This window comes from Chiroxiphia lanceolata, chromosome 10, assembly GCF_009829145.1.
Source record: "Chiroxiphia lanceolata isolate bChiLan1 chromosome 10, bChiLan1.pri, whole genome shotgun sequence".
Lineage (NCBI taxonomy): Eukaryota > Metazoa > Chordata > Aves > Passeriformes > Pipridae > Chiroxiphia > Chiroxiphia lanceolata.
The window spans coordinates 21,184,649-21,208,150 of NC_045646.1; the positions used below are offsets into that span (position 1 = coordinate 21,184,649).

Below are 23,502 nucleotides of genomic sequence, written 5' to 3' on the forward strand. Positions count from 1 at the left end.
CAAACACAACAGGATGCCTGCAGAGGTGGTTGGGGTGGGGGCTTGGTGCTCTGAGGTGTTTTGGGGTGACAGCAGAGCCTGCCCTTTCCAAGACAGTGTCCCTGGTGCTGGAAGGGGGGGAGGGAAGAGCCCAGAGGGGGGGTTCTCTCACTGTGGCCCCCTCAGCCCAGGGACATCCCAGCCCTGTCTGGAACCTTTCCCCGTTGGCTCTTCCACCGTTCTGGCTTTGCCAAGGATGTGCAGGGATGCAGAGGTGGTTCCATGATGGCAACTCCCACGTGGCAATGCCTACACCCACCCCCCTCCCCAAAATCCCACCACACCCACCCCTTCCCTCCCCACCTGCAGGAGAATGGGGCATCCACGGGGGAACCCCCGGCGGTGCCCAACGCGAGGGATCCCAAAGAAATCACGGAGAGCAGGCTCAGGCTCTGGTTAGCTGGATATATTTCTCTTTTTTTCTGTCGGTGTCTCGGGTTGGTTTTCACACAACACTTTGCAGCAGAGGAAAACACGGATTCGCAGCCCCCCGGCACCTCGGCTCCCATCCCTCCTCCTGCCCGGTGCTTCCGCTGCTTCCACCCGTCGCTTGGATTTGCTTAAACCCTTTTTTTTGTTTGTTTGTTTGTTTTTTAATTTACTTTTTATGCTTGGCTTTTTCTTTTTTCCCTTTTTGTTTGTTTTTTTTTTTTTTTTCCTTTCGAACCATTTCTCAAGCTTTCTCCGAAGGAACGGCCACTGGCTCTCAGCTTGCAGGAGAGCACGGGAGAGCTCTGGGACACGGCGGGGGGGGAGGGTGGGGTGGTTTCCTTCTCCCACCTCGCAGCTGACTTGGTCGAGATCATTTTTCCAACTCAGTTTTCTTTTTTTTATTACAAAAATAAAAAAAAAAAAAAATTGCTCCAACTCTTCAGTTTTACAAGGCATACAAAAATCTCTAAAAGGGCAACAAGCGCAAGGTGCTGAGGTACGAAAACCTGAGGTAGTTTTTTTGTGTGTGTCTGTGTGTGTGTGTGTGTGTGTTGGGGGGATCGTTGGGAATATTTTTAATTTTAAAAATATTTTTTAAAAAGTTTTTCAAAAAATTATTTTTAATTTTGCTGGTTGGTTTTTCCAGCCCCTGGGCTGGCAACCTCTTTTGTAAATCCACTTTTTTTTTTTTCCTCCACCCATTTCCCCCTCCTCTCCCTGCAACAAGGACATTTTCCTAAAATCCCAGCCCAAAGTGGGCAGGGCTGGCGCTGCCCATAGTTTTTCAGGGATGTCAGTGCCGGGCAGTGATGGAGAGAGGAGAGACAGACAGAAAGGGGGGACGGAACAGATGCAACCCCCACTTTTGGAGTCTGTGAAGCAAAGAGGAAAGGGTGGGTGAGGGAGAGATTCCTCTTGCAGGAGGCAAGGGGAATCCTGTTGACTCCTACAGGCCCTGCTCTTCTTCAAAGCCCTTCAGAAATCGTTTTTTAACACTTATTTAATAATTCTTTTCCCTGCTGGCAATCCTACAGCTCTGCTGCTCTACGGTGCATTAGAGAACCAATGGACCAGCTCCTGCCCTTAGACCTCTAGAAAAGCCTGCTTTTGCTAAAAACAAAGAGCCCCCTCCCCCTGAAAATTAAAAAAAAAGAAAGAAAAATAATTAAAAAAAAAAAAAACCCTTACAAAACTTAAAAATGGGGCGTTAGTTTCGTTACCGATATATTAATTCTAAAATTAACGAGCGCCGTGGCCCCCCCCAGGCCGGGCCAGCCCCTCCTGGGTGAAACGGGGTGGGGGAAAACTCCAAACAAATCCCAAACAAATTCCCAAAAATTCCAAAATCCGAATCCCCTCTCTCCGCCTGTGTTAGTCCACCCGGAGGGAGAGCGTTGGCGGGGGAGGCGATGGAATAAGGCAGAGGCTGCGGGGTGGAGGGAGCCCTCCCCGTGCCCCTCCCGGCTCACGGCTGGGGGGCCCGGGGGGGTCTTTGGTTTGTGCCCTGCCCTGCTGGGGGTCCGGGGGCGGCGGGGGGGTTACATTCGTCGGGCGGTGCTGGCGGGAGCCTCACTTGCTGTGCTGCTGCGAGGCCGCGGCTCCCTGAGCGTGTTTGTGCTCCTGCTGCTTCACCTGCTGCACAATTTCCCTGATCTTGCGCTGGGCGGTCTGGGGGGAGGCAGAAATGGGGGTCAGGGGGCACCACCGGCAGCTCTGACCCCCTCCCCGAGCCATGACAGCATCACAACCACGACAGCTTTTAACCCCAGGACAAGCCCGGCTGTAATTAAAGCTGGGGCTTCAGCTTGTTCTTCCATTGCTCCATGGCCTCAATTTTGGGGTGTCACCCCCCAGCAGTCAGGAGCCAAGGGTCAGGAGCACCCAGGTGGGATGGGGGAGCCTATTCACACCCAGTGTGCAAGACAAGATTTTGGCTAAATTGAGGAAAACTTTAATTTTAAAGCAACCAAACCTCCTTTATAACTTCTGGCCTCATAAACAAGCTGCTCCTAGACTCACAGGATTACTGAGTTGGAAGGGACCCACAAGGATCATCCAGTCCAACCCTCAGCCCTGCACAGGCCCAGCCCCAAGAGTCACACCCTGTGCCCCAGAGGATCAGCCAAACCCTCCTGGAGCTCTGGCAGCCTTGGGGCTGTGCCCACTGCCCTGGGGAGCCTGGGCAGTGCCCAACCAGTCTCTGGGGGAAGAACCTTTCCCTGAGATCCAACCTGACCCTGCCCTGGCACAGCTCCAGCCACTCCCTGGGTGCTGTCCCTGGTCCCCCCAGAGCAGAGCTCAGTCCCTGCCCCTCCTCTGCCCCTGCCCAGGCAGTTGGAACTGCAGTGAGGTCTCCCCTCAGTCTCCTCTGCTCCAGCTGAACACACCAAGTGCCCTCAGTGTCCTCACACAGCTCCAAATCAAGGCCCTTCCCCATCCTCGCTGCCTCCTTTGGACACTCTACAATGGCTTCAGATCCTTCTTACACTGCAGTGACCAAAACTGCCCAGAAACCTCCCAGATCAGGGCAGCAGGATGCTCAGGGAACGAATGCTGTGCTTGGTGGCTTTCCTTAACCTGGTTGGGAATGCCAGAAAAGCCACGGCCACGTGGCCAAACCTCACCTGACTGGCAAAGAAATGCCCGATGATTTTGACGACGACCTCGTCGTTCTCGTCCGGGGTTTGGTCCCGCGGCACAATCACTTCTGCACTCGTTAAATTCTGCAGCTCGTTCACCTGGGGAAAAGGACGCAGATCCAGGTTTTGCCGTGGAAGAGCCAAAATCCTCCGCTGCTGGTGCCACTCCCAGCTCCGAGCCGGCACACGGCACTGGGAATGCCGTGGGTCACACCCCGTCCTCCTCAGCCACCATGAAGAGCCACCTCCAGGGACTGAGACATTGCTGGGATCACGGAGCACCCGGACAGGGTGATGGGACATGGGGGACACCCAACTCTGCCCCACTGGGGCAGGTGGGAGCACCCCGCACCCCCCACCTACCGTCTTGCCGCCTTTGCCGATGACGCGGCCGGCGGCGAAGGAAGGCACCTTGATGTGGGCTTCGAGCTTCACCTCCTCCTTCGGGTTAAAGAAGTTTTCCTCTTTCAGCTTCCCGAATATTCGTCCCTGGGCCTGCAGAGGGGACAGAAGAAGGGAAGTAAAACCAGCGGTGCCTGCCGTGCCCTCCATCCCCACGGGTGATGATGTTCCACCAGCACCAAAGTGGTGGTCCCAAGCCATGAGCCCCCCTGGCACTCAGAGGGTGGCAGCACAGCGGGGACCGCAGGGATGCCCTCGCTGTGTCCCTGCCCATGTCCTCACCCAGCACCCACCCCACAGCCAGCACACCTTGAACTGAGCCTCGGGTGGCCCCGTGATGATCACCATCCGCTCGCTGGTGTCCGGACCTTCTGCTGGGGCGATCTGGGAGGGAGCGGGAAGGACTGTGAGTGGGACCCCTTCCTCGGGCAAGACCTCCCCTAAATGGGATGTGCCCCCCATGCAAGAACATCCCCCCCATGCAAGGACATCCCCCCACCTGTGCAGGAGTGACAACCAGGCTGCAGGACTGGGTTTCTACTAATCTGGGGAGTAAAACCACCCCCCAAGGGCTCCCATTCTCCGCCCTCAATAGCAGGAAGGGGAAACTGAGGCATGAAGGCCCCGGCCCACCCCTGCAGAGCCCTGCTCACCTTGATGGAGGCACCAGCAAACCGTGCCAGCTGCTTGATGTGCTGCCCCTTCTTGCCGATGATGGCCCCCACCGCCTGCGTCGGGATGAACAAGTTCACCACCTCCTGCTCCGGCAGCTGGAAAGGGCACAGAGGAGCCAGAGGGTCAGGGGATCAGATGGATCAGGGGGTGGTCTCCCCACCCCAGCATGCCAGGGTTGAGGAGGAGCTGGGTTGGGCTGGGTTGAGTTGGGTAAGTTCTGGGTTGAGTTGGGTTGGGTCGAGGTGCTGGCACCCACCTTGTTTTTTTGCCTGCCCTGGCCACACAACTCCCCCCCTCCCAAGGTGCTCAAGTGAAGACCTCATGGAGGGAGGTGCTGGGGCACTTTTGGGGTGCTGATGGGGGAGGGGCACTTACAGGGTGTTGGTGGGGGAAGGCGCCGGCCGGAGAGGCTCCGTACAGACCCGACACGTAGGCTGAGGAGCCCTGTGGTGGGAAAGGAAACAGGGTCAGTGACATCAGTGATGTCCCCAAGGTGCCAGCCCCTTCCCAGCCCCATCCCAGCCACCCCTAGTACAAGTGAGAAGAGCAGTGTGCCACCATCATGAGCCTGGTGGGGACTCAGGGACCACCCCCCACCCCCTGAGACCGTGGGTGCACCCAAGGGTGTAAAAGGGTGAGCTACAGCCTGGATGCTGTGCTTCTGGCCCAGTACAAAGGGGCTGCAAGGTGGTGGGAGCTCCCAGTTAATCCCAGTTCCTTCCCACTGCTGGTTTTTTTTGGCCGTGTCCTGCTGCTGGAGCAGCCACAACCCTGGAAAGCCTCTTGGCTGTGCTGCAACCACCACTGGTCCCCTGTGGAGAAGCTGGGGGTTGGGGAGAACTGAGCAAAACGTCTGCTTTGGCTCTGATTTCCATCCCCATTGTCCCTCTCCAGTTCCAAGAGAGGGAAAAGCAAAGGCTGAAGATGTTCTCCCAATACCCAGGCTGGGAGCAGGGAGAAAGTAGAGGGTCTCTCCATGGCCAGAAGGAAGGACTGTGTGTCAGCACCCCAACCCAACCCACTCCAACCCAACTCAACCTCTTCTGTGTCTCAAATCCACCAGACATTTCTCCCGGCAACAGACACAACTCCCTCCCACTCTGGGGGACATCAACAGGTCATCTCCCACCCAGCCAGGGTGGCCCCCAGTTCTCAGCCTCCCCCATTCACTGTGAAGCTCCTTTCTCATCCTCCATCCTTGCCCAGTCTCTGGACCTCCACATTTTTGTCTTACTATAAATAAACAGGGGCAATTTCCAAGAGGAAATTGCTCCTCTTGGCCTCACCGGGGGGACTTAAAACAGGACATGCAAAGCTTTGGGGTGAAGGACCCCACACCAAATGCTGCCCTTCAGAAGCCTGCCCAGACCCTCCCCATCACACCCACAAATACTTCCCACAAGCTGATGTCTCCCAACATACAGGGAGAGCATCCTCCCCTCCATGGGCTGGCACAGACAGACCAACTGACCCTCCTGGTGCCCTCCAGAGCCACCACCCCCCCACACCCACCCTGGCACTCACCGTCCTCCTGCGCCCGCTCTGCTGCTGCCATCGCCAGGGAGAGAAAACAGCACAAGTCAATTAACCCACAACTTGGAATAAATTCTTCAGAGACTAACAGAGACAGCCCACAGCACCCGGGGGACCCAAGGGTGCTCTGCAGATGCTGCTGGATGGACTTTCTCCATCAGCACTTTGGCCACCGTGGTCTCTGAGCACTGGACCATTTCTGCCCACACGGGACCTCAGGGGTTTTGAAGATCCTTCCCCAGGTCTCAGCACCCCATGAACAAGGAAAATGCCTCCCTATGAGGTGGGGTGGAGATTGGCTCCCTGCAAGCACAACCCCTGCGTGGCAGGGCAGGGATCCAAGGTGATCCTTTGTTGGTGGATGCACAGGGTGGGCTGCTCGTCCCCTGCACATCCTGTGACCACACCAGCGGACTCAGGTGGCCACCAAGACCAGACCCACAGGGCACAACCCAGTCCACACCAACCCAGTAGTAGGCTTGGAATCAGGACTGAAGAGCACCCGCAAGGTTCTTCCACGCTCTCTTCAGACACTGACCCCCGAGACACAGCTAGTCCTTAAACATGTGAAACCAAGCTCAGCACAACACAGGAATCTTCCCAGGAGCGGAATCCAAGGAAGAACAATCCACCTTCATTCCCTGTCCTCTCCACTCTGCTGCCATGACAGCATCCTCCCCAAATGGCCAAGAGTCAGAGCTCCCACTCAAGGCTCCTGCAGTTCCAGTGACCACCCAAAGCCGACAGCTCCAGCAGGACTCTCCAGACACCACTCTGCCCCCAGGAACACACCCCCACACCCCAAAGCCTCCCACACTTACTGCAAAGGGGTGGTAGGGGGTGGCAGCTGCAGCCCCTCGGGCCCCCGGGGCGGACGGGAGCATGGACAGCCCTGTGGAGAAGATGCCCAAGGCGTTGAGGTTCAGTCCTGGGATCAGGTTGGCTTGTTGCTGGGAAAACAAAGACGTGGAGAGAGGTGTGAAAGGCAGAGTGGGGGTCTGGGGCTTCTCACCCCTCTGTGAGTGTGATGGGTGAGGGCCAACCAACCCTTGTCATAACATATTGACACTCTCCCCTCCAGTTTTCTTCTGGCCACCTCAGTGGAGCGGGAGCATCCCAGGGGGAAGGCTGGAGCTTACATTGACAGCCACCACGTCGTTCTCGTAGGCCTCTCTCAGCTTCTTCATGATCTCCACCTCAGCATGGGAACAGGCCTCCGTGCTGCCCTTCACCGTGATGGTCCGCTCGGGGTTGTAAATGGTCAAATCCTGCAAACTGCCCGCAGGGAAACCCGGACACGCCGTTACATTCTTCCTCCGGGGCAAGAAAAGCCCCAGGAAAACTCAAATCAAAGCTGAGGGTTCCTCCCCAAGACAGATTCCACACATCCCTCCCTCTCCTGGGCTGAGGAACATCCACCTGGGATGGGAATGCACACGGAAGGACACAACTGCTCTGTTTTCTGGCTCTAGCACAGCCCATCCCATGCTGGATGGAAGGAGGTGGTTTGGTGTTCACCAGGACTTCACTGAATCATGGAATTCCAGAATGGTTGGGGTTAGAAGGGACCTTAAAGCCCATCCAGTTCCACCCCCTGCCACGGGCAGGGACACCTTCCACTAGCCCAGGTTGCTCCAAGCCCTGTCCAACCTGGCCTTGAACACTTCCTGGGATGGGGCAGCCACAGCTTCTCTGGGCAACCTGTGCCAGGGCCTCCCCACCCTCACAGATAAGAATTCCTTCCCAATATCCCATCTAATCCTGCCCTCTGGTAGTGGGAAGCCATTCCCCTTGTCCTGTCACAGGAACTTACGGGGAGATGGTGATCTTCGTGCCCGTGTCCTGCTCAATCTTCTTGAGGTTGCGGCCCTCCTTGCCAATCAACCTCCCCACCAGGCTGTTGTGTGCCAGGATTTTCAAGGGAATCTCTTCTGCTCTAAAACGGATTCAAAAATAAAATCCAAAGGTCCGTCTGGCCAGGAAACCCATTTCCAGGCAGGGGCACTACGGACGCGGTGGAAGGAGCAGAAGAACCACCACCGTTTCAAACCACCACCCGTCTGGCTGAGCCCGCAGCACTCACGATTTAGTTTCATCAGCCTCCTTCTGCATGATATCCAGGATCATGCGACAGGCTTCGGAGCAGCCCTCCGGCGTGGCGTGGATGGTGATGGGCTTTTCGGCGGCGCCGGCGTTCTCCTTCCGGTGGATGTCGACCCTATGGAGAAACAACCGGCAGAGAGGAGCCCCCTGAGATGGGTCTGGTGGCACACAGAGGTTTTCGAGAGCTCAGGAGCTGAGAAAAAACTCGTTTCAACACTTGCTCAAGCTTTGGGGTGAACCTGGGTCTCAGGTGCATCTGCCACCACCTGGCTCATGCAAGCCCAGGTCATGTTTGGTTTCGGGTGCTTTGGACCAGACCTGGGTTATGTTTGCCTTTAGGACATGAGGTCCCCAGGAGCTGAGGGGCATCACAACGTCAACCAATGCATCGAGGAGGCAGAACAAACCCTCAACAGCTCAAAGCCCTGAGCCACCTGCCTATCCTCTCTGATGCCAGTCCCACTCGGAGCCGGAGACCGGGTCAGGGGTCTCCAGAGGTCCCTTCCGACCTCCACCTCTCTCTGCACAACACCCGAGGCTGTCCAGCGACCACGTCCTTCGGGACAGAGAGAACTTACCCGTGGGCAGCGTCTGTCCCGACACGGAGGCAACACGTCAACAACAGCGCTGGTACTCACGCCCTCCCTCGGGAGAGCAGCAGCCCCTCCCGTGCGCCCGGCGGGACCTGCTCTCCTCCTCTGGTCCTCCCTCAGCTCATGGCAGGGAGGCAGAACGCGCCTCCAGCTCGCTCCTCACGCTCAACCGTACCTGGCAAAGGCCCTGAGAGAGAGGGAGAGAGGAAAGCAGGGTAGGAGACTCCCGCACTTCAACCACGCGTCCTGGAGAGCAGGGGGAAGCGACCTCTCCGTCTTCTCCGCGCGAGGCCGCGCGCTCTTCCCGCCGCAGAATGACGGACGCCATGCAGCTGTCCTGCCACGGGCCACCACCGTGTGTCCCTGTCACTGCCGCAGCCAGGGCCACATCTTCTGAGCAGGGGCGGCAGTGGCCGCTCAGCCCCTCGGTGAATCCCGCCGGTGCTCAGCTCCGACGTGGCAGAGCCTCAGGCCATGTCTCCGAGGTCTCCGTCCCGACGGGGGTCACTCCTGGTGTCGCTGCGTGTGCCAGGCCAAGGGCTGTGGGGCATTGTCACCCCCATCCGTGGGGGAATGGTGTGGGGTCCCGCTGGGTTTGCACAGGTCAACTCTTCCATGAGCTCCTGAGCCAGCGCGTCGGAACGTGAGCAGCGGAGGGTGAGCCAGGTAAGGCTGGGGGAGCTGAGATAAGGGCAGAGCCAACTCCACCAGCTCCAAAGGGACCTCAGAGTGGTTCCATACAAGCGCTGAGTAGGGAGTGAAAACAGAATGTGATCCCCTTTGTAGGCTCCATCTCTCCGGATCTCTCACGGCTTCAGCCAGAGCTGCTCGGGCAGGAGGCTGGTCCCGAGTGGACTGTGCAAGGAGGTGATGGGGACACTGGCACCGCTGAGCTCTCCCTGCCCTTGGTCACATCTACAGCCCGTGGTGACCCTGTTGTGTGCTGTGTGACACCCCTGAGGCGCTCCTGGTTGTGCAGCTCTGTCAGGTTGGTTTGCAGGATCTGTTCCCAGCAGGCACAGGGACACGCTGCCTCCCCCTTCGATTTGGGACAGGGTAAGAACATCACAAGGGGCCACACGAGGCGATGATAGACCAGGCTGATGCTCCCAGTTAGGGGGAACCCATGAGGATCCCAACAAACCCCACACACAGGAGCCAGGCAGATCCTTGAACCCACAAGCAGCCGAGGCTGGTGGAGGTGGGGACAGAGCTGAGCCTCCGCCCTGGAGAAGGACCAAGCACCAGGGAAGGGCTGAATGGAGGCACTGAGGTGATGAGGACCTTGGACAATCCCCAGAGAGAGGCATGAGCCAAGTTTCTGGCTGACCAAGCCATCCCACACCTGGGTGTGAGGCATGAGTTCCCTTTGCAGAGGGAAGATGTGACGCCAGGAAGGGGCTGCCGTGTTCAAGGCATGTCCCACTCCAAAGAGCTGGAGAAGGGAGAGCTCTGGACTTTCCAGCACATCCCAGTGCCACTGGGGCACAGCTCCATTCCAATGGGAGGATGGGGAAGGGGACCCTCAGCACCCTCACCCCATCACCAGGAGCTGCAGGAAGGGGCGACCAGGGATGGTGGGACAGGGACAGGGCAGGTTTGCCCATGGAGTAGCAGGAAAAGCCTCCAAGACACATCACAGGGGTCTGGGAATGCTTCAGGGAGCGGTGGCCATGAGGGACAGCCCTCTCCAGGTGGACAATACGGTGTGCATGCAGGGTTATCCCGGTAGCCATGGTCCTCTCCTCACTGAGTTCCAGGGGCTGTGGAAGGTCATCTGGTGGGGTGGGCTCTTGGCCTGGGCTTCTTTGTGGGAGAAGATGGCTCAGCCTGGGGACAGTTTTGTCCCCTGGAGCTCAGGAGCATCTCTGGGATCACTGTGTGTGCAGCCGGGGGGTGAAGTCCGATGTGACCAGAAGAATCCAGAACCCAAGGTTGCCTTGGGTAGGAGCAGGGGCTGGACATCACTCAGGGTGGCCTGAGCAAGGACACAGCTGTGGGATGACATCCCAAACTGAAGGAAAGAGTCTCCTGAGACTGCCCAGGACGGGTGCTTGAGGTCCTCTTTGCCCAAGGCTGGAGTGGAAGTGGTAGTACATGGTCTCTGTGGGTAGGTCAGGAGAGGGGGCGAGCACGGAGCATGGCCTTCCTCCAGGGCACCAGGTCTTCAGGGCAGGCACAGGGAGCTAATCCATAAGGAAGGACAATTTCATGGCAGAAACTGCCCCAGGCAGCAGCGTTTGGCCTCGTGGTCAGGAAAAACCAGCATCTTCCCACTCTTCACCAGGCTCAGAGCTTGAAAAGGGTAACTTCCAGTCTTGGGTGGTGGGGACACAGCTACCCCTGCTGCTCATCCCACCAGGACTCACCTGGAGAAGGGCTTGTGGCCAACAGGGACCAGCTCACAGCCACCAGGCAGCCCTGCCTGAGGGCCAGCCGGGCTCCAAGAGCTCCTCTCAACCTACTCATCTGCCCTCTTTCCATACAAACCTCTTCCTGCCAACCCAGTGCCGGGGTCTAGATCGTCTTCCTACCTCCGGCCACGCTACTACCAAATAATTTGCCTCTAAAAGCTCCTCTGAGAACTAGGATGTTGTTATGGGACAGGAGTCCTACGTCCCATGGGATCACTGGGTTCGGGATGATGAGCATGGGAGAAGGCAGCTTTGGGTTAGACACAAACACACCTGGGCAGGAACAAACCATGCAGGAAAACCATGCGGAGGATCAGCGGTGAAATCAAGGAGGACAGTGACAAGAGAAACATGGAAAACTTTGGCAAGACAAATCCCCCTTTTTGTTCTTTCCTTCTTTTTTTTTTTTGAAAATAGAAATGTTAAAAAAAAATGTTAATGGCTAAAAAAAGGCTTCCAACAGTTACAAAGCCTGTCCTTCTCATGGTAGTGCTCCCATGGTGTCCCCTTTCCCCCTACAACAGCTCTAGCCCATATGGGATGCTCATCCCATATGATTATGATCCCACTGATGAGCAAATCCCGAGGGCAAAGACCACTGCACTGAGGATTCCCCTCTGGGATTTTAACCCCAAACTTGCCATTTCTCCCTAAAGCCTCATCCCCAGCTGCTTTCATGAGGCTTTAGGAACTCATTCCTGGCCTTTTCCAACGTGCATCCCCCTCCTGCCGCACCGAGACCACCCTGGCCAGCAGGAATGGTTCAGGATTTGAGCTCTGCCACCATCCCCTGAAGGCTGCACCCCAAGGAATCGGCACTGGCCGGCACTCCAGAGCCCCGAGTGCAGGGAGGACCCCAAGCTGGGACCTGCAGCACCCTACAGAAGGAAACAAAACCATTGGAAGTACTTACTTGGACTGGGTTTGCTTAGTAAGGTTCTTTATGGTCAAGCCCTCCTTTCCTATGATCGCACCAACAAACTGCGTGGGCACCAGCATCCGCAGTGGGAACTCGAGCTGTTTGGGCTGCGAGGAGCCCCCCGGGGAGGAGCCCCGCTCCCTGGAAGAGTGGCCCCCGCGGCGGGATCGCTGGGGGGGCGGAGGGGAGCTCACCTCTTCATCCGGGATGTAGGAAATCTTGAAGGAATAGTTCTCAAACTGGTGGTCGCTCAGCTTCTCTATGGCTCTGCAAGGCAGGGACAGGCGCAGGGTGTTGAGGGGCTCCCTGGGGACGGGCACCCCACCAGCACCCCCAGAGCCTGGTAGTCCATGGTCCCTCCCCAGTCCTCAGCTTCTCCCTCCCCGGTCTGGAGAAGGTGGCCACGGGAAGCCAGAGCCCCTCGCTTTTCCCATGAGGAGCAAGTCCTGTAGCGTGGTGGGACATCATCCTCTCCCACGTGGCTGATGCTGGAGCTGGCACACAGCTCATCTCCCCAGCAGAGGTGGGATGGCAGCCTGGGGACCTGCCCCTTCACCTGGGAACCTACCCCTGGGCAAAGTACTTCCCAGAAACAGCCTGACAGGCTTTTTGGACATGGAAAAGGTGATAGAGCAGCTCTGAGCAACCACCACAGGTCCAGGGAGAGGGATGTAGCATGTGGTGCCCCTTTTTTGGAAACCTCAACTTGGCTTTTCTCACTCTCCCATCACCACCACATTTCTTCACCAACTCTGCCATCTCCTTCACCACCTTCAGCAGCTCTAACTGGGTGGTCACACTGGTGATTAATCTGGTGCATTCCCTGTTTTGGCCTGGATTTCCAACCTGGGAAGACAAACTGCTTATCTGACCTGACCCTCAGCTTTCCACTTTGCTGCCTGAAGACAAGGCCACTGAGCCATGGCAGAGAACCCTGCAGGAAGGACAGTGTCCAAAGGGAATTGCACGTCCAGGAGACAAGGAGAGAAGGCCCCTTGAAGGGACAACCACAGGGCTGATGGCCACAGGAAACCCCATCTCCCATCAGGGGAGAAGGCAGGAGACAGCCCAGCAGTGGGACAACTTAGACAGAAGACAAGATGCCTGGGATTCCTCAGGAAAAGTCTGGGTGCTGTGAAATTACGGACAAAGCGAAACAAAGCCCACTCACACTTTTGCCTCTTCCTTGGTCGCGTAGGTCACGTTGACAACGGCTGTTTCTGTGTCTGTGTTCACTGGGGGAGCAAGAGGAGGACAGTTAGAGCAGGGAGGGAGAGAGGTCACTGCTGCTCCCAGCACACTCCAGAGAGGGGACACAGCTGGGGACAGTGGGATGGGGATGCCTGACACTGCTGTACTTCCCCCCAGCACAAGGACAGGGTTGGAACAAGACCAGAAGGTGCCAAAGCTGGATCCAAGCAGGACACTTGGTTGGACATCCCCAGTCCATCAGTGGACCCCAAACGACACTCAGCTCGTTTTTAGAGGCCAGGGACCAGGAGAATCCCTGGGGATGGAGGATGGATGGCTCATGCCATCCTACCATGGGATGGGCGGCCCCAATTCTGCCAGCAGGGCTTGGGTCCAAAAGGAAAACCAGTTCAGCCCAGTACTACTGGGGTAATTAGGTTTCACTCCAGTGGGTTTCCTTTTCCTGTGGTGTGGGCAGAGCCAGGGAGCAGCGCTGGGAATTCTGCAGGGCTGAGGACCACGCTGGGCCATCTTACCTTGCTCTACGTTCTCCACCGTCCCGTACTGAGCTAACAGGCCATCCAGCACCTGGGGAGAGCAGCAAACCGGGCAGGTGAGGCCCCAGACAGGCAGGGGAAGAGCCCACTCCCCCCACAAACACCCCCCAACATCACCCAACTGCTTAAATGCCTTCACCCACCTGCATCCCACCATCCCAAAGACGCCCCGCCACTCAAAGCTGCCCCACAACTCCGTGACCCACAGACAGGTAGGAGCTGGGGTCCAGTTCATGCTCCCTCCTGGGGTTACTGGGAGGGTAAAGGGTGGCCCACGGGCAGACCATGTGCTCCAATGGCACAGCTCGTGCTGACAGAGGGGGAGATGAACGGGATGTTTTTAGGATCGGCCACTTCTTACCTCCCACTGTAGGTGGGGGGGGATATTTCGGATCTGGATCTTCCTGCTCCTGCAAAGACAAAGCCCTGGGTTAGGGTCTGCAGGTGCCCCACAGCAGAGGGAACAGCCTCTCTGGGAATCACATGGCAGCTGGGGAGAGCTTTCCAAAGCATCCCGCTTCCCCACGCCGAGCCAGGGCAGCTCATCCCCAGGGAAAGAGCTTCTCCCAGTTTTGCCCCGGTCACCCTGCCGGGCCTGGAGCTGTCTCCAGAACGCTCCCTCCTCATGCTGGCTGTCAGGTTTCCAAGGAAACCTCCTGAAAGGAGCCTCTGCAGAGCCATGGCCGCACAGGAAGGCTGGGATGCATGGACACCCCTGACCACGCTGCCCTGGGCTGGGGGCTGGGTGGGGACAGGACCCCCAGCCCCACCACAGCCAGCCCTGCTATCCCTTGAGGGGGCTCTCCAAACACGTATCCTGCTACGTCCACCACTTCCCAGCAACGTGGGGCTGCTTTCCTTGGGGAAACCTAAATAAATATTCTTGGAGCTGGCCAACACACCCAACCTTCCAACCTGACATGATTGTGTTCCCAATCTGGCCATGGCTGCATTCCCAACCCGGCTTTGACAGCATCCCCAACCTCATGACTGTGCTCCCAACCTGGTCATGGTTACACTCCCAAGCTCATCATGGAGCAGCCTTGGGGAATGGATGTACAGGAACCACTGCCAAGGTTTCCCATGGCATAACAGCCACCAAACATCTCCCCAGCCTGGCTGTGCTTGGGCAGTGGGGAGTTTTGAGACAGTCCAATCCATGGCGGATCCAACCAAGGCATGAGCTCATCCATGGGCCACCCAGATCAGCATTCCCAATCCTGCTTGTAGTCAGTCAGCTCTGACCAAAGCACTGTCCTATGTTCTCAGCTCTCCCAATACCCGGGATGAGCTTCCTGACAGGGCCCCCCCCCCCCCCCAGCCAGGTTTTGGGAGCTGATCAGCAGCTGGAAGCTGATTTTATGAAGCTTTCCCCTTCCTTGGGATGAGCTCAAGGAGGATGCTTGGAAGGACAAGCACCACCAGCCTCAACACTACGGGGGGACAGGGAAGCAGCTGCAGCTGATGGTCACCAACACCCAGGGGCTTTGGGCCAAATCCTGCAGGACCAGGAGGCAGGAGGAGATGGAAGAAGACATCAACACCCTGATTCCACCAGCAATCTTCAACTCCTGCCTGCTCCAAGGGATGCATCCCATTCCCAAAATGCCTGGTGACAGGCTGTGAGGCCACTGTGCCTGAGCAAATCCCAGTGAGCCTCAAACCACTGGAGAGAGCTGGACACGCTGCCTGGTTACTCCCACCACCTTCCAGGCCCCAAACAATGGGTGGAACCTTCACTGGCCTTATCCCAAGGTGCCACACTCGGCTGCAAGCCAAAGCATTACCACAACCAGCCTCCTCCTGCAGCCTGGGAACCATCAGGATGCCACAGGCTGGACCAGGGAGGAGCCGCTCTCCCTTTGGGGTTCAGCTGGCTCAGCTCACCCGCCACCAAAGCCCAGCACACAGGGTACTTTGAGGGAGCTCATCCAAGAGAAACCAGCACAGCAGCTGCACACAGTCCCCTGGTCACTCCTGGGAAGCCTCTGCCTTGAACTGAATTGCTCCAAGGCTGTAATTTCCCTACATGTCTCCCAAGGGAGATGCCACGAGAGATGCCAAGGGAGATGCCAGAGCAGCCCAGTCTCCTGAGGTGGTGCTCACCCCTCTGTGCCTGCCACCCACCTCCCCAAACACCCAAACAGAAGGATCACAGCACAGTGCCACGTAACCCCACTTCCCAAAAGGACACTGCAACATATTCCCACTTCCAATGTCCATCCAAGGTCGTGCAGAGCACCTAAAGACACTCAAATGGTGCTCCAAGGTTCCCCCCACCCCCAGGCAGGACTCCCAGCAGCTCATCATCACCACTGACCACTTAAAATAAGGTTATTATTCCCACAGGGTGTTTTTATGGCTCTTGTAATTCCCCACCTGGCTGGAGCAGTGCTGGACCACACACAGTCATCACTGATGGAGTGATGGATGTGTGATTCCCAGGGCTGGGGCAGGGACCACCCTCCTCCAACACCACTCCCAAGAGGACCTGGAGGCAGAAACCCCCTTTATTTTTATTTTAGTTTCATTTTCCTCGTTCCTCCCGAAACCTGGGGACTGATTTCCAGGGACAGGACCCCGGCACAGGAGCTCATGACCAGAGGCAGCAGCCACGTTTCCCCCCGTCAGTTTTGCAGCAGGCTGGTGGGGATTTAAAAAACATAATAAATGTAACAACCACTTCGGGGAAAAACACTTAAATGTGTGATGCAACTGCCACAGTGAGCTGTCCTTGGATAACCTGGAGAGCTGATCCTCCTGTATCACCCTTTGGCTCTGCCCTGCCTGCACACCCACCTCGTGCCCAGACCAGGACAAAGTGCCCTGTGGGAACAGAGCACCGGCTTCAAGAGATAAAGAAACCAGGTTCACCTGCTTTTTTTCCCTTCTAAATTCAACCCAAACAGGTCCTGCTCGGCAGCAGCTCCAGGAGGGAGCATCTCCTTCATCCCAGAGCCGGGTTTTGGGCACTGGCAGCACATGTGGGATCGAGGAGGGAGCGAGGCTGTGGGGTGGGCTCAGGAATTAATCCATCTTGTGTGTCATTTCCTGCATCCATCAGAGCAAAATCATGGGGCTGACATCACAATCCTGAAGGGAAAGGGGATGGAAACCCAGGAAAACCTGCCAGCATCACCCCGTGCCACGTGCCCGGGGTCTGCACTTGCTGAAATCAAGCAATAAAACAGAAAATGCCTTAAAACTTATGGGGGGTTCCCCAGAATCAGGTGGATTGAGGGTTTTTTCGGCACATCTCCCTCTTTTCCAGCGTGGCTCCCTGTCCTTCCATAGCTGCCAGGGAAACAGTGGGTAACAACCCCCTCCAAAATCCAGGGACACAGAAGGAGGATAAAAAAGATGAGATGAAGGTGTGAAATGAAAACGAGCCACCAGCTCCCTGCTCAAACTCCACAGGTCCTCCCCGGATCCTCCTATGGATCACTCAGCCATCCCCTGCTCTCCTGCTCCAGAGGGTCTTCACATTCCAAAGTATTTGGGAATCAAAAACTCAATTTCACTGAGATGGCTTAAATATAAGCCCCGTAATAATACTACAATAATAAAAATATAGTAATATAACAACATGATAATACAATAACATGAAAAATCATATATAATGGTATATAATTAATATTATGGAATATAACATTCACCACTCTCTGCCCTAAAAAAAGCAGAATTTTTTTGTACTCAAGCTTTAGTATCTTAACTGTATTAAAGCCACAAAGGGATTTTATCACCTTCCACCTTGGATTGGTGCTGGGGGCAGACAAAACACGGTCTGGCACCTCCTGCTTTCCTGAAAAATCAGTTTTCAAGAGAATTGGGGGGAAAAACCAGAGGGAAAACGTGCTGGAAATCAAACAGGAGCCCTGCCTGCTTTATGAAATATTTGTCCCAGAGAAGAAAACATCTACAAAAAACATTCCCATCATCAGGCACGGACCAAATTCCATCCCAGCTGAATTTTCCAGACCCAGCCACACCGACCAGGCAGGGAAGGAAGTGGCTGTTGGGTTTGTGTCTGCCATTATATATATATATATATATTTTAAGTCATCAGGGTCATCCTGGACAAGTTTTGCTGCCTCCCAACCCCATCCAGCAGCGGATCTTCCCGAGTTGCTCCATCAGTGCCAGGCTGGATGAGCATTAAAGGGCTGCCCCAGTTTCAACCAGTTGCCAAGAGCATCGAGGCTGCTCCAGTTCCCTCCCAGCCCAGGCTTTGCCCTGACGCTCTTAAGGAATTAAAATCCGTTGTTGTCAAAGCCCAGCAACCTGCCGAGGGTCGGGAGCACGGGATGGACGCAGCCCCGGGAGCGGGGATGTATTAACAATAGGGATGGACGGGAATGACGGCCCATCTGTCACCGCCCGGCCACAGGAAGGGGGGAGGAAACAACAGAGGGTGGGGGAAGAGAAGGGAGGGAAATTAGAAGGTAAAGAAAGGGGGAAAGAAGGAGGGGAAAACAGAAAGAAGGAGGAGAAACTGAAAGAAGGGGGAAAAGAAAGAAAGGGGAGGAGAAAGAAGGGGGAAAAAAGAAGGAAGGGGGGAAAGAGAGACAAGGGAGAAACGAAAGAAGAGGGAAAAGAAGGTGGGGAAAAAGAAAGGGGGAAGAAAGGGGGGAAAGGAAAGGGGGGAAAAGAAAAGGGGGAAAAGGAAAGGGGGAAAAGGAAAAGGGGGGAAAGGAAAAGGGGGAAAGAAAAGGGGGGAAAGAAAAGGGGGGAAAGAAAAGGGGGGAAAGAAAAGGGGGGAAAGAAAAGGGGGGAAAGAAAGGAAGGGGAAAGAAAGGAAGGGGAAAGAAAGGAAGGGGAAAGAAAGGAAGGGGAAAGAAAGGAAGGGGAAAGAAAGGAAGGGGAAAGAAAGGAAGGGGAAAGAAAGGAAGGGGAAAGAAAGGAAGGGGAAAGAAAGGAAGGGGAAAGAAAGGAAGGGGAAAGAAAGGAAGGGGAAAGAAAGGAAGGGGAAAGAAAGGAAGGGGAAAGAAAGGAAGGGGAAAGAAAGGAAGGGGAAAGAAAGGGGAAAAGGAAGGAGGAAAAAGAAGGTGAGAGGAAGGAGGAAAAAGAAGAGGGGGAAAAGGAGGCAAAAAAGGAGAGAAAAGAGGGAGGAAAAGAAGGGGTGGGGGAAAATGAGAAGAAAACAAAGGCAGGGGGGAAAGAAGGGGCAAAAAAAATCAGTTATTCTTTTCTTTTCAGCTTTGGTCTCTCCCTGTGCCTCCAGACCCAGGTTGGCTTCCCATGGTACCAAGAAAAATCCCAGGATCCTACGGCATGGCCTCTGTCCCCTGCCTGCACCCCTGCTCCCATCCCTGCATTCCCACTCCCATCCCTGCATTCCCACTCCCATCCCTGCATTCCCACTCCCATCCTCATATTCCCAGCGGGAAGCAGAGACTCAGGAGAAAAGAAAACCAAACCCACTCCAACGCCAGCAGCTCCCAGTTCAACCACACCAGAAAACAGATAAAATAAAATAAAACGGTGTCACCCCGAGCCAGAGCCAGCGCTGGAGCCTGGGAAAGGACCAGCTCCAAGGGGATTCTCCTGGCCAGCTCCATAGGGAACAGCTTCCAAGACCTATGGGAAACTGGGTACACATCCAACAGGCAGCAGGAGGGGGTTTCCCATCCCTGACCTGACCAGCATCACCCTGGCAACATCATATGTACGTCTCTCTCTCTCTCAAAAAAAAAAAAAAAAATATATATATATATGTATATATAAAGTCTATTTTTAAAAATATAAATATGTCTTATAAAAAATTTTATATATTCTATAGCAATGTTTCGTGTGCTTTATTTAATTTCATATATTTATTTAAGTATTTTATATAAATATAGAATCATAGAATAGTTTGGGTTGGAAGGGATTGTTAAAGCTCATCTAGTGCACATCACTCATATAAAAATACACATTAGGAGTGTATTTTTATACATATAAAATAGACATTTGAAGTATGTTTTTATATGTATAAAATATATATAAAAAGTGCCCTTTATATAGTGTCTTTACACAACCAGTATCTTTTATTTGTACCTACATAAAAGACACTAAATATTTTAAATACACAACCATAAATTATTAACTTATATTACTATAAAAGGCACCAAAAGTTAAAATACATATCCAGTTTAGGATACAGGACTAGGACTGAGAGCAGCCTCACTCTGAGCACCCCAAATTCAATTTTCTGCTCCCCACGTGCATTCCCAGACACGCGTGGAGAGGTTCCAGGGGCTTTTCCTGGCAAAGCAACTGGTGTGCACGGGAATTCCACTCCCCTAATTAAACATCTCATTAAAGCAATTAGTAATAAGGCAGGAAAAGACGGGATGTCCGTGCGGGCACCAAAAAAGGTTTGGATGTGCCTCCCGATCTTTAACATCACCCGCATTTTGGGGTGAAAAACAAAGGGCTGGGGGGAAAATAAGTAAATAATCAATAAAGCAAAAACACACCGAAAGGAGAACCAAATTGCTGCTCAAGAGAGAATTATTTAAGGGTAATTCCTTTGGAAATAGGAGGAAATGCCATGAAATCACCCCCAGCAAAGCCCCTGGGGAGGCACCGGCATCGCTCCCCCTCCAGCAACTTTTAACCGGGGCAAAAGCACCCGAGTTTTATACACATTTTATAGATACATTTAATATTACAGTGATTTCCAGGCTCCTCCTCCCCCTGTTCACATCTCCCTCATGTTTTCCTTTCCCATTTCTGAAAATTACGGCAGAAGCAGAAATTAAAAGGCACCTTTGCAAACAGAACCCCCCAGATCTCCCTGGTTTGGGGATAATAAATGGAGTTTTGCTGATTATTGAACTCCTCATTTTTATCCGATCCTTGTCTAAAAGTCAGTGCTGGGGTGGTTGAGTTTTACTTCCCATTCCCCACAGAAAGCCTATTTTTTAAAAATACTCTATATCTTTATATAGTCTTTCTTTTCTATCTTTCCCATTAATAGGAATTTTAAAGATTTTAGAGATATAAAACCAATCTTTAAGGGGGAAGATGCTTCTTCTTCCCTCACCACCATGCTCTGGATACAAAATACTCTTGGAGTGGGATTGCTTAGACCAAATAAAAGTATTCCCTGCTCCTGCTGAGTATCAAAATCAATTTTAAAAACAATTTAAAAATTTTAAATCTTGATTAAAAAAGAAGAATTATTTTTTCGTTAATTTTCCAAGCCACAATCCAACATAAACAAGGGGGGAAAAAACAACTGTGAGGCTGCTGGATCCTTCCTAGAGGAGCCCAAATTATTGGGATGGCAGCAGAAGGGCTGGTTTTAAACTCGTGGGAAGGGAACTGATGGACTGGGCAGGATCCAGGCTCCTTCCCACCACTGTCACATTTAATTCCTGCCTTCGGAGAAACAGAAACAACCCCCCTGCCAGCACCTCCTGTCGAGGAATTCCCTTCCCTGCTTCCCCTGGGGAGATGTCCCAGGCTTTTCCAGCCTGTTCCTTATCCAACTGTATTTACATGCATATAAATATATTGATAAAATAGATCTATATTAAATTTTAATGGAAAAATATCGAGCATTCCAGGTGAAGATGGGTGTGGAGGGAAGCACCTCCTCACATCCCTGTGACGCAGGAAGGCCGAGGGATCAGAGCCAAGGGGGACTCAGGTTCCCTGACCCAAATAACCCCCAAATTCATTTCAATAACCAGGGGGGATTTTTACCATTTAACTCCCTGAAATCCCAGAATCTCTCCAAGACTCGACCACGACTATAAAAACTGGATTTAAACTGGGGGGGGGGGGAATAAACACAACCACGTGAGGCCCCGTTCCCTGCCAAAAATCACATTATAAAAAGAAAATCTATAATCTCTCCAGTCAAGGCACAGCCCCCCAAACTGGGTATATTAATATAAAGCAGAATAGATTTTTTAGGGGCCGGGAATAAAAAGATATCATCTCAAATTAGATCTTAATAATAGGAGGAAACTTGGGAATAGAAAACTTGGAGCCAGTTGAAAACAGAGCGATGTGAAATAAACCTGTATTTATGTCTGGGCTGGTTAAATGGTTTTGTTTGTTTGTTTGTTTGCTTTTAATTTGAAAACTTAGAAGGAAGAGCAGGAGCCCCCGAGCTCCGACAGAGGATTTAAAGATGAATTCCTTGTTTACATCCCCTGCGTACATGGTAAAGGTCGAGCCCCGGCTCCGTACTATGGCCCCAAACTCCCAATTCCTGGCTCCATCCCTCTTCCAAAGTCACCAGCAGCCCAACCTGAGGCTGCAGCAGGGGTTTTAGCTTAGGAATATCACACCTGGGAATTTCCTGGGGGCTCGTTCGGGCGGTGTTTGGAAGGTGGAGAGCGTGTGATCCCTGCTGAAGACGAAATCCCACTCCGGCACACGTGATGCCGGGCACGAGCCGTTCCCCCCCCCTAAGCCTCAATTACACAACAGCATTTCCAACCCCCCCGTCATTCCCAAATTAATACCCCACCAGCAATCCCGGGCCAAATTCAGACCCCACCACCTCCCACCCCAGGCCAAACCCGCGCCGGGCGGCGGCAAATTACCCGCCCGGACCAGCCCCTGGGGTGTTTTTTCCTTCCTTTTATCCCTACACATGACGGGAGGGAGGGAGGGGGGGAGAATAAACCTCGGGATGAGGCTACGCAGCACAGTCCCGGGGTTTATTTTCCCTGGGAAACACATGTGCCCATCGCCCCGGCCTCGGGCACCTGATGGAAATAAGAGGGCGCGCTCCGACACGATGGATTAAATACGGGAATGCTTTGGGCTCGGAGGTTCCTCCGGCTGGATAACGGGGGGACGAGGTGTTTGCAAAGGGGAATTTGATTAATTACCTACTAAAATAATACCCCTAAGGGCGCGGATGGCTCCGCTGCTGGGAAAACCTCCATCCGCGCCGCGAAAAGAGCGGGGAAAAGGGGCATTTTTTTTTGGCGTTTTCCTGCTAAATAAGGGGCTGTTTTCCATGGGAGCGGTGGGGAGCGTGGGGTGGGGGACGCCCGCGGGGGGTTCCCGGCCGTGGGAACGCGGCCGTGGGCCGGGAGCTCCTTGCCCCCCTCCCCGCGCTGCGCTCCGGAGCGAAAGTAAAACCGACGGGGCTCCCCCCCCATCCCCCGCACCCCTGTTCCCGGAGCTCCCGGCGCGCCCCCTGTCCCGTTGGGACGGAGGACGGGATGGAGGGGTCCGGAGGGTGACGACGCGGGGGTTACCTGAGCTTTTTGGGCACCGAATAATCCACTTCCATCACTTTGCCGTGCAGCTCCACTTTCCCTGCGGAGACAGCGGGGCGCTCAGCATCCCCCCGGGGATGGGGGAGGGCGGCATTCCCCCCCCCCCCGCCAAATCCCAGCCCTCCCCATCCCACCCCACCGCATCCCGCCGCATCTCGCCCCCCAGCGCCCCCCGGGCTCTCCCCGAGCCCCGAGCCCCCCCCGGCCCCCCTGGGCCCCCTCGCTCGGCGCCCCCGGGGAGTTGGGCTTGGGCACCTCGTACGCGGGTCCCCGGGGGGCTGCGGGGGCCGGGGGGGCGGCGGGGCCGGGGGCGCCGCGCCCGGGGGGCTCCCAATAAAATCGGACAAAAAAATCAGCGAAAAATAGAGGCGAGGTTGGGAAGAGCCGGGGCGGGAGGAGGGAGGGAAGGAGGGAAAGGAGGGAGGGAAGGGGGGACCGGGGGATGCCCGGGGAGGGGGCGGCGGGGCGGGGGGATGCGGGGGGGATGCGAGGGGCGCGGGGGGGGGGGTCGCTCACCCGAGAGGGTCTCGATGGCCCGGATGGCCCAGTTTTGGTCCGGGTAATCCACGAAGGCGTAGCCGGACTTGAGGAGGACCTGGCCGGGCAGGGGCAGCTGCCGCTCCCCGAAGAGCTGCCGGAGGTCCTGGGCGGTGGCGGCGGGGCTCAGGTTGCCGATGTACAGCTGGTTCATCCTCCGGCGCCTCATCGGGAGCCCCCCGGGCTCCTCCCCGGGAGCCCCCCCGGCTCCTCCCCTGCCGGGAGCGGGACAGACACG

General features: G+C 55.1%; 1 protein-coding gene across 4 annotated transcripts; it reads right to left on the reverse strand.

Annotated features, from left to right (window-relative positions):
* Window positions 1-1,488: 1,488 nt before the first annotated feature.
* Window positions 1,489-23,502, reverse strand: IGF2BP2 (insulin like growth factor 2 mRNA binding protein 2). 4 transcript variants are annotated; one of them, XM_032698263.1, is made up of 17 exons: window positions 23,244-23,502; window positions 22,707-22,767; window positions 13,859-13,907; window positions 13,477-13,528; window positions 12,921-12,984; window positions 11,744-12,016; window positions 7,804-7,938; window positions 7,534-7,656; window positions 6,860-6,995; window positions 6,542-6,670; window positions 5,712-5,732; window positions 4,563-4,631; window positions 4,166-4,282; window positions 3,822-3,896; window positions 3,474-3,605; window positions 3,096-3,209; window positions 1,489-2,139 (listed from the first exon to the last, which is right to left on the reverse strand). In XM_032698263.1, the coding sequence occupies exons 1-17, from the start codon at window positions 23,431-23,433 to the stop codon at window positions 2,041-2,043; spliced, it is 1,839 nt and encodes a 612-aa protein (XP_032554154.1). In that variant the 5' UTR covers window positions 23,434-23,502; the 3' UTR covers window positions 1,489-2,040. The 4 variants fall into 4 exon arrangements, with proteins under 4 accessions (XP_032554154.1, XP_032554153.1, XP_032554158.1 ...); XM_032698262.1 differs by having other exon boundaries at window positions 5,712-5,735; XM_032698267.1 differs by lacking the exon at window positions 23,244-23,502 and adding an exon at window positions 22,983-23,012 and having other exon boundaries at window positions 5,712-5,735.

Excerpts from the sequence above, each read along its gene's own strand:
- IGF2BP2 (XM_032698262.1), bottom strand. The coding sequence starts at position 23,433 with ATGAGGCGCCGGAGGATGAACCAGCTGTACATCGGCAACCTGAGCCCC. Across the intron at positions 7,657-7,803 it reads GAGGCTGATGAAACTAAATC|AGCAGAAGAGATTCCCTTGA; the intron begins GTGAGTGCTGCG and ends AATCCGTTTTAG. Across the intron at positions 6,671-6,859 it reads ACGACGTGGTGGCTGTCAAT|CAACAAGCCAACCTGATCCC; the intron begins GTAAGCTCCAGC and ends TTGTTTTCCCAG.